Source organism: Impatiens glandulifera, chromosome 3 (assembly GCF_907164915.1).
Source record: "Impatiens glandulifera chromosome 3, dImpGla2.1, whole genome shotgun sequence".
Lineage (NCBI taxonomy): Eukaryota > Viridiplantae > Streptophyta > Magnoliopsida > Ericales > Balsaminaceae > Impatiens > Impatiens glandulifera.
Window position 1 is genome coordinate 8,800,013 of NC_061864.1, and position 14,341 is coordinate 8,814,353.

The following is a 14,341-nucleotide window of genomic DNA, read 5'->3' on the forward strand; positions in this document are numbered from 1 at the left end:
TTTATTTTATCAAATTGTAAAAAATATTATTTAAATTTAAATAAAATTTATTATTTTTTAAAGTTAGTAATGATATATTTAAATTAATTTGTTAGTATAAAAAAAATATATATATATGACTGCAACTAGCAGAATCAATAGGAACCTTTTTTTCCATGTCTATCCATCGACCAAACTTTCTCCTTCTACCAACATTTCCATTCCTACAATTAAAGATAAAATGCACAAATCTCAATAAATGAATAAAACCTTTTTGTCATATTTTTTTTTTGTTTTGCTGCAAGGATAAAACCTTTTCAATCACTAACCGCTCGTTTCCACCACGTGTCATGATCATAGAACACGAATATATTGCCGTCTCAAAACGACTAAAAGTGGGTCCCACCCTCCTGCACAAAATATATAGTTCTACGCTTCTTTCTTCTTCTATAAATTTCCACTATTATAATGTATACCAGAAATTAAGAAGGTTTAAAAAAAACAAAAATGTGTTCTTCTACAACCATCTTCTTCATTGCGGCGCCCTTTCTCGGCGGCGCCGGCACTAAATTTGCCTCACGCTCCGCCGTGCCAACGACGCTAAAGTTCCGGCGTGCTCACAATTACTCATCAATCATCATCCATTCTTCTTCTACCTTTTACGAGGTCCTGGGGATTGAGGCCGGGGCGACGTCTCAGGATATAAAGAAGGCCTACCGGAATCTAGCCCGGGCTGTCCACCCTGACGTGGCGCCGGCGTCGTCCAACGGGTCTGAGTCATCGGCTGACCTGTTCATCAAGATCCACGTGGCTTACTCCACGTTGTCCGATCCTGGAAAGCGATACGATTACGACAGGAAGCTTTGTCAGCGCCGCCAGCTATGTGGTCAGCCGCGCCGGAATTGGGAAACTGATCAATGCTGGTAACTAGCTAGCTAGCTCGCTCAATCGACAGTTGTATTTATTTATATCAATTTGGAAATGCTTTTTAATCTGTTTTTGTATCCGGAAAAATAAAAAATTTGACAGTAATTTACGTTTTAATTTTAATTACGGGTACAAGGATTCTATAAGTAAACTAAGTTTATTGTCATTAGTACTTTTTAGCCGAAAAATTACAGTTGTTATTATCAATTAAATACAAAATATTTTAAATTATCCAAGCTACAGTCCGAACAACCTTATACATGAATCCGTTCCTGCATATATCCAGGCCATCTCATAAGGATCATATCAAACTCTATCAATCGAATCACTTTTTCGATTTTTCGAGAAAGACGAGACATCTAAGTCATACAAGTAAAACATCTATTTATTGATAAGAAAAGGAAAAAATCGTGAACGTTAATTCTTCTAATTATACAGTACGAAATAACATAAAAAAATATATTTTGAATTGTTCTATTTTACTAGGATGGAATCCTAGTGAGTGATTGCTCTTCTCCGACCCTTACTACCCAACCTGAGAGTGGACAGCTAATGCGTTCCACTTATTGAACAGGGTTCTATGGTCGGTCCGCGACCCTTGAATGCCGAAGGCCGTCCTTGGGTGATCTCGTAATTCCTACGGGGTGGAGGTGCCACCCAGGGCAGCACATTAAATAAAATAAAGAATAAATTTTTATAATTGTTTTAACATAAATAAGTCTAGCCTAGTGGTTTCAGGAAAAAAAATATAAAATTATCATTTTGTCATTAGTTCAATTTTAAAAAAAAAATATCATTTTTTTTAACAATCAAAAATCATGTTTTTTTTAATTTGGGGCATCCCAAACATCGGGTCGGCTCTTACTCTGCATATACCCATGGGGTTTTGCTTCTTATTATTATAGTGTGCAGTTAACATGCAAAACTAATGTAAAAAAACAAAATAACTTTATGTTAAGATTAGATCTGTCATGTTTTTGCAAGTGAGTTTTTGTTTTCTATGTATTTAAAATCATTTGTTTTATAAATTATAACTATTAATATTCTTGTAACACTAATATTATTTTAATTTAACTAATTAAAAATCTAAAATATATTTATTAACCCAACATGAAAGGTAAAAAAAAATGTACTGATCATGAGAAGTTGAAGATTTTTTTTAATAAAAAATTTTAAACTCGTATTAATATATAATAATAAGTAATAGTTTAAAATTTATAATATTTTAATTAATGAATTGAATGGAAGTAGGTAGGAAATGTAATAATATTTTTTTACATTTTAAGTCTTTTCTACCTGTCTTTCCTCATTGTTTACTCTATTTTTTCAACAATTATGCATAAATTAAAATTGTTTTATCATTTCAAAATATATATGTATATAAAAGCAATTATCATGAGACTGATCAACTTCTCTGTTGTTCCCATAAGCACGGTTTCTATCAAGAATTTCACTTCTTGATTTTTATTTCTTTTAATTCTTAGAAAAATAATTCACTAGCAAGAATTATCTTCAAATAAGTAGAAGCATATTTTATGAAAATCACATTTATGTAGCAAATCTCTCTTTGAATAACAACCGTTATTTTCATTACTAATATTTTTTTTTATGTATATTGGTTTTCCTAACCGTTTTTGTTCGATCCCAGAGTGCTTTCCAAGAGCTCTCTTAGATTTCTTCCTCCCGTGTCTGCCTAAGGCCCTAAGCTCAGTCCACCAACTAAAGGGAAGATTTGCAAAGAAGGTACAATTTCCTTCTATTGGCAAAGTGGGAGATTCATCCCCAATTTGGCCGAACCATTTTTAACCTTACAAATAAAAAAATAGGTTTGTTTTTAACTATCAAATTACTCCAATTCATCAATTAAAAATAAAAAATATATATATCCTTCTAACTTTTTCATAATTTTATTACAAAATTATTTTAATAAAAATAACTAAGAAGTCAAGTTTTTCTAGAAAAAGACATCAAACTAGGTTTAAAAAAAACAAAATCTACTACATTAGGATTTGTTTGATCTTGTTTTTTTTTTTTTAATTTAAAAAAATAAAAATATTTTAAAGTTAAAAAAACTAGGGATCAAACTAACTGCTCTATTTAAGTAAACATGCAACTTTAAGAAGTTATTTTCTTGATATAAAGCAAGGGACCATATAAACAAATAGCTAGATAACCCTAGAATTGCAAATAACACAGATCAATCAAGTAAGGGCACCTAACTAAACCATGTTAAATGGAGCCCAATACAAAACACTATTATTAGTATTGCAGTTCAAAATCTCAACTAGCTAGTGAGTATGAAGAAGTATTAATCAATAAATGTAAAAAGTAAATTAAAAAAAAGGGGAATGGAAAAGAAGACAGTAAATATATATATGTATATATACTACTACCCTCATCTGGACATGAATGTCTGCATTTTGATTTTGGCTGTAGAAGAAGAAGAAGACATTCGCCTTGTCTGTTTCATCCTGTTGTTGTTCATCCTCAGCTTCCGAGCTGCAGCATATTTTGCCTTCTTCTCCGCATCTGAAAAAGTTCTTCTAAGATCCGATGGGTGCACATTGAAAAGGTAGCCGCTTTCAGACGGTGCATTCAGATCAGGTCTCTTGTTGACGACCAACTGAGGCCCAGAAGATGATAAGTAAAGTAAAGCCCCCATTCCCAATTGGCTGCTGCTGCTGTTTCTGCACGACTGTTGGAAGTTCTGAATCTGGGTCTGCCATGAACAATTCAATGATGATGGGCATGATGCATCCGTTTGATTCACAAACATGTTGTACGGCTGCTGTTGTTGTAACTGTTGGATAACTACACAATTGTTGTTGTGCATCGTTGTTGGATAACCATTTCCATTATTAGAAGCAGTAGTTGTAGTAACAGTAGTACTCAACTGTAGAGAAGATAAGAAATCAGAATCAGTTGAACAGCATTTCCATTATAAGTAAAACAAAACATACATCTTGTTTCATGGTCTTCAATGCCAAATTGATTTCTTGAAGCTGGGAATGATATGTCCCCACTTTCTGTAATTCCTGTTCCTCAAATTTTACCCCAAACCCCCCCACCCACCACCAACAACATTTCATTAGCATATTTCTACAGTTTAATAATACTCATAATTACAATTACAAAAACTCACCACTCTCAATGTCTCCCTGCACCCAACCAAACCCTCGACGTTCTTCTTCAATACTTGTCTCTTCTACAACAATTAAGATGATAAATGAACACGATTTGCGAGAAATTAAGAGAAACAGAGATTAAGTAAGACGACATACTTTCTTTTGGGTTACGCGGATTTTGCGGTTGAGCTTGTCCTCTGATTCGCTTGATGAGAACAGAAGCGGGGTTGCGGGGCTTGGTGGCAACTCTTTTTTGCTTGGCGGCGCTCTTACCGCTCTATTAGTTGTAGATCTCCTCTTTTTAGAGGCCCAATCGGGCAGAAGAAAGGATTGGGATTGGTGAGTGACAGTGAAATGATTACCCTTGTCATGAATCGGCTTCCTGGGTTTGGAATTAGAAAGGAGAAGTAAGATGTCGGCTATGGCTGACTCGTCTTGATTGAAAAAATCAACGAGATCGGTTTCTTCTTCTTCAGAAGCAGCATTACTCTGTTCCATTGTCGCCTCTTTTCACGATAGGGTAGGTCACAGCTTATTCTTTCTTTCTTCTTCTTCTTCTTCTTTGTGACCAGCTCCCCCAAGTGTTGGCGGGGATTGAGCCAAATGGCAGAAAGAGAATTGTCAATGCGAAAAGATAGGATTAAAAAGACAGAAGAAGATTTTAGCACTGTTTTTTTTTTTTTTTTTCTGAATATGGCAATACAGGTTTACGCCACGTGTTGCTTTCTAGGAGTCCTTTTTCTAGGGTTTTCTCTCCTCCTTTTTATTTCTTTCACCTTCTTCATATCCTTTTTTTATTTTTTAAATTAATTTTTATACTATAAAAAATAAATTTTATTTAAATTCAACTAAATTTATGATATCATACAAATTAAAATTTTATTTACTAAAACAAAATTGTTAAGCCTTAAATATATTTGGTTTATATTACTTGCAATTTATGGAGCATATGATGGGCCCGGCCCGACGAGTATGACTGAATCAGTCGTGTAATTAGTAATGACAGAGGTGGTGATGTTTAATATGATTTGGGCCTAGGTTTAGGCCTATTCAAGCCTCTATCATCTAGAAAGCTTGTTATAACTTATAACAATCAACGAGCATCTTTTTTTATAATTAAAATAAATCAAATCTGTTTTAAAAAATAAATGTATTAAGGTTACAGAGAGAAAATATATATTTTTAAAGTTAAGTTATATTTATTTAGAAAATAATATTTTTTATTAAGATTTGTTTGATTTTGTTAAAATGTTCATTATGGCTAGCTTAATCTGAAATGAAAATTAAATCTTAATTATTTATAGGTAATATATATATTTAATTTATAAAAATTATTTCGATATTTTAATATATACAGATATACAAAATTCTTGAAAATTTTTGCGGGGGATAATCTTCCTCAAATCATAATTGTGACGCCATAGGCTCGTGATTCTAAATATATAGGATAAATTGTTAGGAACCACCCTATCTGAGTGGGAATGCTCCAATCAATGTTGATGTGGATACTTTGGCCTTTAATTTGGGTATTCCCAAAGTTGTCTAAATCAAACAAATTACTAAAAATTGTCTTGAATATCATATTCAGTGGGGGATAATGCATTGTTTTTTTTTGTTTTTAATGTTATAGCATGTCTTGTTAAGTATTTGGGATTAAAGGTTATTTCTTATTTCTTTTTTAATCAATAAAAACTTTAATTAAAAAAAAAATTAGGGTTGAATCACAAGTGTTTCAATAAAAGGTATTTACAATATTTCTGATTCTAAATATATATATATAAAAAAGACTAGAATGTGCTGTATTGATATCTTTGAGCCAGGAGAGAAAAGACAAGATTAGAATTGGAGTCGGTTAGTGGATAAGAATGAAAATATTATATATGATGATAAATAGATGATAAAGAGAATGAGAAAGAGTACGTAAGAGAAAGGATGAGTTTGGTTTTGGAAGAAGAAAGGGTAGGAGGAGGAGGAGGAGGCCGTCCGTGGTGGAAGGTGACGGTGGCAGATGCAGCTGTGCGTCCGCCTGCTAGTCTGGTGATGTTGGTGACCATAATATTTGTGTTGCTTTTTGTGAGTCATCACTACTTCAATTCCGAATCTCGTCTCGAACGAACAACAGCTAACCTCGAGGTGTATCTGTTGCTGTTGCTCTTGGTTATAGGCTTGTTGGCCACCCAAATTGGTTGGCCCGCCACACAACCCAAACCTCCTCCTCCTCCTCCTGTTTTTGCCGCCGCTGGTGGCGGAGAAAGAGTTGGAAGCGGCGGCGCCTCCTTGGCTTCGCCATGGGGAGTTATAGCTGCCTTGTTGCTCACCTTACTTCTCTTGGCTTTTCGCAACTCTTCTTAATTATTATTATTTTTATTATTATGTTTCTTTTCTATCTATGTTGTGGCATTTATCTTATATGCATATAGTACTGGTGATCTTGGGTTAATTAGTTGATATGGTTTTTCAATAAATTTACATATTACCTCACTACTCTAGTTTGTTTTAATAGTAAATCGACAAAAAGATTAACTAAATTAAATCAAATATACAATAACTAAAATGATTCATCAAGTTTTGGCATATATAGTTTTTCTTTTTAAATAACAAATTAATATATAAAATAATACGAAATAAAATCAATACAAATATTTGAGATTTAGATATTAAATATTTTACAATCCAAAGAGAATGTTCAACCATCCCTTAATGTTATTAGAGGTTCCCTCAACAAACTATGAGGATTGAAATAGGGTCCACCCAAAAATGTAATTGTAGATGAGTTTTTGTGAAAAATCAAATCAACTAAATAAGATAAATCAAATATACAATAATTATAATGAAATTAAGCTTTTGTATTGTTTTTTGAAGTATGATAATGCTAATATTTTAGAAATATAAGCAAATGCTGCTAATTATATGAATAACCATATAGAATTTTTTTTTGAGAAAAATAATAAACATGGAAATATTAAATATAAAAAAGTTAAAAATCTATTTTTTAATTTATTTAAAAAAAAAACTATGAAATGAATAAAATTATACAAGATTTTAAAATTTAATATTAGGATCAAGATTTGACAAAGTAACATGCATGGCTTATTTTTTCTTAAGCAAATCGAATATTTTTTGAAAATTTAGTATATATAAATTAACGGTGTTTTCCTGTCATACTTTGTTATTATTTTGTGTGTTTAAACAATATTTTTTTTATATAAATTAATGATTTAAAAAAAAAATTAAAATAAACAGTGTTAGTGTAATAAATTAACGGTTTTAGTATAAGTCAACCAAATATAGTAAAGAGAATTATTTGAAAGACAAAAATAAAATAAAATTAATAGGTCTAAATTTGAAAAAAAAAAAAAATGCTTAGAGGATAGTCAAATTTATCATCCCGTAAAACTTGAATAGGTTTGTCTGCTCAGCCTTGCTTATAATTAACCCTTGTACTTGAACGAGATCATCAAAACAACCCTTTTATCAAATAAATGTGACACTCTTATTTGATAATAAGAGACATTATCAAATACTTGAAAACATGTATAATATAAATGTATGATTTATTCCCTGCTTATATTTTACAAACTCTAATAAATTTAAAGAAGAACAAAAACAGAAAACAAGAAACAACATTATAAAAATCTCCCAAAGAATTATAATATAGTCCTGAATCTGATCATTCAAAATCAAGCATGGTGCGAGTACTTGGAATTAGTGGCAGCCAACAGAGCAGCCCCGATTCCCGACCCATCTTTAGAATGTTCGATGACAATGTTTCTAGAAACATCGGGTCCTAAAAGCTCATTGACAGCTTCTTGAAGATAGTCTCTATACTGAGGATAATGTTCGTATAAACCTCCATCCATGGCCACAACCGTCCTATTTCCCATGAATAAACCTCCCGAATCCTCCATCTTTTGAAGTATCCCAACAATCCCTGCCCCAGCCAGCCTTCCTCCCCTCTTCACTATCGTGTCGCAAACCTCCACCACCATTTTCCTCGCACTCAAATCAGACCTCACCTATATTATTATTATTATTCACTAGAATTATAAATCACAATTTATTTTAATTGAAATCATTGTATTTTGCTGTATATATATCACCCACCCCTGCCACATCGTATAGGATTGCCTCCACGGATTTGAGATCTTGGGAAGTGTCCTGTTGCATTGAACATACGTCTGGGGTCCTAATTCAAATGACAAAACCATTCTTAATTATAGAATATTTTATTCAATCAATATTCATACTATGTTTCAAATTTCAATGCAACAGAAAATTAATAGGATGAATCGAACACACCTAAGAGAGAAAGGTGTGGACAATTTTTCGAGAGGGGAGTTCCCGAACAAGGCGGCGCCTTCATGTTGAGCCATCTTGAGCAGCACTCGTCGGATGATCTCGCCGAGGTACATGCCAGAGATGGTCTTCTCAAATATCTACCATTTATTTATATATAATGTATAGAACAATATAAGTAAAGTTCATGTAAGAAGAACAATCCTTTTGTCAATTAGATGTTATTTTGGGAATTTGGATTTTGGTCCCCCTTCTAATGTTGTTTTCTATGACAAACTATGTGTTGTTTTTGTCTAGATGTTTGATCAACTTTCTTACCATTTCAAGAAAAAGAAAAGAAAAGTTATAGAGTTGGGGAAGACCTGTTCGCCGGGGTTTATACTCTGAGCGTCCATGTCCCGATCAAACTCCGTCAACGGAAGGCCATTGGAGAATGCTCCCCACTCTGTATTGACAATCTGTGTATATAGTATTGATAGATATTAATTAAAGAAAGAAAGAAAAACTTATTATGATTTTTATTTGATCACCAACCGTCATGCCCGAGTGAGTTTGATTGTTGTTGTTGTTGTTGATCTTAGGAATAGCATCGACGCGTTCTACATAACAAGCATTGGTCCCTGTTCCTAGGATTACAGCCACCATTACATCCTTATCCCAATATTTTGCTCCGGCCAGTGTCGCAACCGTGTCATTCACCTGAGAATACATAAATACTAACATACATTCTCTGATTCAGTCTAAAGATAGATAGATAGATAGATAGATACCAGGGCTGAAACCCGCATATCGAACCCTTTCCTTTCCATAGCTTCATTCAGGCATGCCACCACGTCTCTTCCCGCCTATTAATTAATGAATCCAATTAATTAATTAATTGGGGGATCAAGAGGAGGAGATGAAGTTAATTAGTTGTACTTACTGTTCCAGAGACGGAAAACCCTTTTGTCCACTTGATGAGTATGCCGGAATCAATGGAGGTTTGCTTCACCGGGAAAGAAAAAGTGAAACCCATCTCCCTTTTAGTCCCATTTGGTAACTCAAACTTATCGCCCTCAGTTTCAGAGAAATTAGCCAGTGAAGAAGCAATGAAATCGAAAAGCTCCTATATTATATTATAAACAAGCCTTAATTAGATTTAGATCATGGGCCGGCCGGCCGCCCGGCAGTTGTAAGATTTGTTGGAAAGACAATTAGACAAACCTCAGAGGTAGAGGACATGAGTTCCTGTGGGATCGGAACTTGCTGAAATTCAGTGGCCACCACTCTCTCCTCCTTCCCTCCTAACTGTACTCGAAGAACACGGAAATTTGTACCACCAAGATCCAGAGCATAATATAACCCTTTCTCATTTCTTTTTTAAAAAATCAAACAACTTTAATAATTACATTCAATTTAATTGAAGATCTAAACTATATATTCTCAATTAATAATAATAATATATAAATATACCCAGTTGGAAGATTGTCGACATAGCTTAGAATCATTTTGAGATCGCTTCCGCCGTCGACGGCAAGGCCGGCACGCATATCAGCTGCCATGGAACTGGTGACGTGGCGTAAAAGAGGGAGTGGAGTGGCGCACTCAGTCTTGAGCTTGGTCAGCATTGGTCCTAAAGGGGGGATCACGTTCGACCTCATGTGAAACCTCGGCGAGGAAGAAGCCGGTGATCGTGAGAACCGGAGAGATCGGAAGGGCGGCGTCGCCGGAGTTACCGACATTATTATTAATGGGTTGGCACTTGGCTGTTGGCTGGCGGTAAGATCAGAGAGAAAGCAACCAACAAACAGGGTGGAGAGAGAGAGAGAGAAAAGGGGACGGAGTCGTTAATGAAGATGTTTGACAACGACGTTATATAAAAGGCCGTTGGATTAGCAGCGGAAGTGTTTTTTCTTTTCTATCAACAGTTATACCACTATCCTCTTATTTATTTCAAATAAAAAATCATTTCATTTTATTCCATTACAAATATCATTATCTAATGAATTTCAAGTAATATAAGTATGTTTAAAACAATATATTTTATTTTTTTATATATTTTTAGAAAACAGATTAATTCGTTAATAGGTACTTTGACAATGATTTTCAAAAAAAACTATATAAAATAATTATTTTGACAATTTTTTTACTTATACAATTAACTGAGGACTAATTAAAAAAAAAATGATCTATATATTATATATTTTTTTAAGTTGTACTATTTGTACATGTAACCACTAATAAAAAAAATTATATATACTGTAAATGTTGTTAAATGCCAACATTTTGGTAGTGATATAAAAATCAATTATATAAATAATTAAGTACTGTTTTTTTATTTATTCCAAATAATCTAGTTTTTTAAAGTTAAATAACCATTTTAAGTTTGTAACCTATCCATTATAATAGTATATTATCTCAGAATATTCTGAAATAAAATAATTAACATGTAGCATCTAAAGGTTTGTCGTTTTGGCGATACAAATCCAATCCAGTCCATCTGTGATATATATATATTAAATTAATAATAGGTCCTTCAATTTAATCAATAATATATCAGGAAATAGATTATACTCTCATGTAATATTACTCCGTTTTAACTTAAGACTTTCTCTTTTATAAATTAAAATATATATATATATATATATGTTCTCTTAAACAATATTTTTCCACTTTAAGTTACTTAATGTATTTATTTTTTTAAAGTTTTTTAAAAGGTGGTTTGGTGATCTTTTCATATGAATAATTGATCATTTTAACTAATTTCTGTACCAAATTCAATCAATAAAATAAAATATCACACCAAACAAAGCTAAGAGATTTCTTTGATCTGTTGCAACCACAGCCACAAATATCAACCGGAACCCACTTTTTCCTTTTATGTTAATGTTATCATTATTCTTTCTCAATTTAGTTGATTATATATGATTTGAAAATAATATTATTCTCCCGGACATGAGTAATATTATATTCTTAAATTAAAGATCTGAGATGTCTATAGGAGAACCAATTTATTTGTTTGCTTAGCTTAGGTTTATATTTATGTTTGTTTCAATGTCGGTCAATTTTCATAAATAATGTGCAAAACTAAAAGAAAAAAAATATCGTCAACAGCAGGGTTCGAACCTGCGCGGGCGAAGCCCAACAGATTTCAAGTCTGTCTCCTTAACCACTCGGACATATTGACTATATGTTTAATTATGAAAACTTTATTTATTTAACTAATTAATTTAATGTACATATAAACTATATTAATACTAGGTTATCCCCAAAGTAGAAGAAATAATTATTATCTATACATTAAATCCCGAATACTACATTTTATGTGGTATCAAATTTTAACTTACTAATGGAATAGTTATTTACATATATATATATATATATATATATATATTATCATTTATCCTGGATTTATACAACCATATCATATGGCTCCTCTTCTACATATCTCTTTGTAATTTGGACCATGTATATTGTATACCATTTTAATTAAATAAAATAGATACAAGTTCTACAACTCTCATCAACTTTCTCTAGTATTCATATTTTACCATATAGGTGAGCTAAAATTGAAAGAGTTGTTAAATTTAAAAAAAAAAAAATTGTATTTGATTAGCACCTAAAAAAATGTTATAAATTGTTGCAAGTCAATCGATTTAAAAACATGAAACATAAGTTTGAAATTATTATTGCCAATAATTTTTAATTATATGATTTTCACTATTATAAAGCAGTAATATATATATCTGGACTCATAGATTTGTGGATCTTTATGTTATTTGTCTGAAAGATTGAACTTCTTTCTTTATAGAAGCTCTAGAGAGTTCTACTCACTGTTATTTCTTGATGGAGAGAAAGAAACCATTGAGTGTCAACATTTCTTATATACTAAAACATGTGGGCCAAACTTTAATTAAAAAACTCATAACATTAATGGTCCTACCCATATTAATGATTTATCGCATATTAAAAACTTAATGGGCTTTAGGTTTACCTTCTCCCACCGATCATAAGTAATTAATATAACCATTATAAGATAAATTCATAATCATATGGTAACATCATAATGTCATAATTAAGCAAATAAATTAATACAAATCATAGCGTTGTATGTCAATTTATCGACAGAATCCCTTTTATGTATCACATACCAGCTCTTCACATAATGAGACATTTCATGAAAGTATACATAAGGTCCAACAATAATGTTTTTGTCAAAGACAAAATATCCTGTTTAATTCACATAATTCATTAAGTATATATATACAAACATAAATAACAGTATTAATGACATTTATATCAGAAACAACAAAACCATGAGCTCAGAGTGTTAAACTCATCATAATTGAACATATACTATATCATACGTAGTATCTCATAATCCACATACTTTTGACATGTTCATTATATGTCTTGGGGTTCAATTCTTTTGTCAAAGGACTGACCATCATTAATTTGGGGATTATATGTTCAATTAACACTCTTTGTTTCCGAATTTCTTCTTTAACGACGAGATACTTTAATTTCATATGTTTTGCGCCTCTAAAATACATATCGTTTTTAGAAAAGAAGAGTGATACATAATTATCATAATAAAATTTCAACGGCTTGGCGATAGTGTCGACAAGTCTGAGCCCTGAAATAAAGTTCCGCAGACATAAAGCATGAAGTGTGGACTCAAAGCTTGCCATTCAGCTTCTTGATTCATTCTTGTGGATTTGGACAGAAGATTCATTTATCAATAATATCTTCTTGCCCTTCCAGACTTTTCTTAAGTGGTTTTCTTTCAGCTCTTTTCGTACTCATTAGATGTGCAGAATGAATACATGGGCCTTCATCTTGATTGAGCGTTTTTTTTTTAATTCATGCACATCTCATTTATCCTTCAGAGTAATATAGTTCATATGAAATGGATTGTACTCTGAGTGTAAGGAATTAAGAATGAACGTTACCAGGAAATTCTCATTAACTTTCATTCTCATAATCTTTAACTTTGTTGCTATATTCGTCATTTCAATAATATGCTCATACATAGGACGATAAGTGTCAAACTTAATCGTGGTTAAAATACTCATTAGTGTTCCAGCAACTGATTTATCGGCCGAATCAGACTAAGAACACTCTTCCACGAACCTCATGTATTCCTTCGCACTTTCAGTTTTCTTTATTGTGGTCTACACTCATTCGCATAAACATTAAGCTGAGTCGATTAGATCTCTCTCAGACTTTATGAAAATATATATCTTCAGCACTGCGTATATCAATAATAGCAGTTGGTTTCTCACTTAAAATGTCAAATCAAGATCCAAAACCCAAGATGAAATTGGACTTGTTCATACTATTCTAAGAAATTTAGTCTATTAAACTTAATAATAAACGTTGTGAATGAAGAGAAATAGGAATATATGCTGCAAAATCTATGCTCACGCATATTAACTTTGATTAACTTAACTTTGATTAAAATATTATCATAAGGCGTATATATTAATGTTCTCTTCTGGGTGATACACCAATATACCAACACATGTGATGCCCAACATAATTTTATATAATTGATAATTAAAATACTTTAATAAGACATATTTGTAATCTTTAGATAGACTAAGTATATACCAAATAAAGTTTATTAATTTACCAACATAATGTTCATAATTATAAAATAATTGATCAATCTTGATCGATACATAATATTTTATATATACACGTCAATGTACTCAAGACAAACTTTAATGTCATTCCATTATTAGTATCACATAAACATGAGTAATTGATTTTATTTTAATTTAATATCAATATACCTTCTAATTCGGTCACTTTGGTGACTAACAAATTATTCCTAACATATATCAAAATTAAAATAATACCATGATTTACAATGAATATATAATAAACTTTTGGTGCTGTCACTTTGATGATTAACAAACCACATTAATTATATCCATGGATAGATTTAAAACTTTATAAATCTTTTAATAAGGGTCCTCTATTTGAAAATGGAAAAGAGACAATTTTTTTCCTTTTATTCTTAATATTTA

The 14,341-nt window shown here is 31.8% G+C and overlaps 3 protein-coding genes and 1 non-coding gene across 4 annotated transcripts; 1 reads left to right on the plus strand and 3 right to left on the minus strand.

Annotated features, from left to right (window-relative positions):
• The first annotated feature begins 486 nt into the window (after positions 1-486).
• LOC124929653 (chaperone protein dnaJ 11, chloroplastic-like) lies at positions 487-966 on the plus strand. Its single transcript, XM_047470054.1, has one exon. It carries the CDS (start codon positions 487-489, stop codon positions 904-906), a length of 420 nt encoding a protein of 139 aa, XP_047326010.1. The 3' UTR covers positions 907-966.
• A 2,181-nt stretch (positions 967-3,147) lies between these two features.
• Positions 3,148-4,668, minus strand: LOC124932218. The gene is made up of 4 exons (XM_047472836.1): positions 4,188-4,668; positions 4,049-4,111; positions 3,867-3,941; positions 3,148-3,799 (listed from the first exon to the last, which is right to left on the minus strand). Exons 1-4 carry the CDS (start codon positions 4,527-4,529, stop codon positions 3,302-3,304), a joined length of 978 nt encoding a protein of 325 aa, XP_047328792.1. The 5' UTR covers positions 4,530-4,668; the 3' UTR covers positions 3,148-3,301.
• Positions 4,669-7,552: 2,884 nt separating this feature from the next.
• Positions 7,553-10,144, minus strand: LOC124931005 (hexokinase-2, chloroplastic). Its single transcript, XM_047471386.1, has 9 exons — positions 9,780-10,144; positions 9,531-9,681; positions 9,250-9,432; positions 9,098-9,172; positions 8,862-9,026; positions 8,690-8,785; positions 8,331-8,467; positions 8,136-8,217; positions 7,553-8,047 (listed from the first exon to the last, which is right to left on the minus strand). Exons 1-9 carry the CDS (start codon positions 10,046-10,048, stop codon positions 7,712-7,714), a joined length of 1,494 nt encoding a protein of 497 aa, XP_047327342.1. The 5' UTR covers positions 10,049-10,144; the 3' UTR covers positions 7,553-7,711.
• Positions 10,145-11,411: 1,267 nt separating this feature from the next.
• On the minus strand, positions 11,412-11,493 carry TRNAS-UGA. The gene has a single exon. It is a non-coding gene; the product is annotated as a tRNA-Ser (tRNA).
• Between the last annotated feature and the right edge of the window lie 2,848 nt (positions 11,494-14,341).

Bases quoted from the DNA above. Each gene is read 5' to 3' on its own strand.
- LOC124931005 (XM_047471386.1), bottom strand. From the start codon at position 10,048: ATGTCGGTAACTCCGGCGACGCCGCCCTTCCGATCTCTCCGGTTCTCA. The intron at 9,433-9,530 runs GTTTGTCTAATT...AATATAATATAG, and splicing joins TCATGTCCTCTACCTCTGAG to GAGCTTTTCGATTTCATTGC. The intron at 8,468-8,689 runs GTCTTCCCCAAC...AATAAATGGTAG, and splicing joins GTATAAACCCCGGCGAACAG to ATATTTGAGAAGACCATCTC.
- LOC124929653 (XM_047470054.1), top strand. From the start codon at position 487: ATGTGTTCTTCTACAACCATCTTCTTCATTGCGGCGCCCTTTCTCGGC.
- LOC124932218 (XM_047472836.1), bottom strand. From the start codon at position 4,529: ATGGAACAGAGTAATGCTGCTTCTGAAGAAGAAGAAACCGATCTCGTT. The intron at 4,112-4,187 runs GTATGTCGTCTT...TAATTGTTGTAG, and splicing joins TCCGCGTAACCCAAAAGAAA to AAGAGACAAGTATTGAAGAA. The intron at 3,942-4,048 runs GTGAGTTTTTGT...TTTGAGGAACAG, and splicing joins GCAGGGAGACATTGAGAGTG to GAATTACAGAAAGTGGGGAC.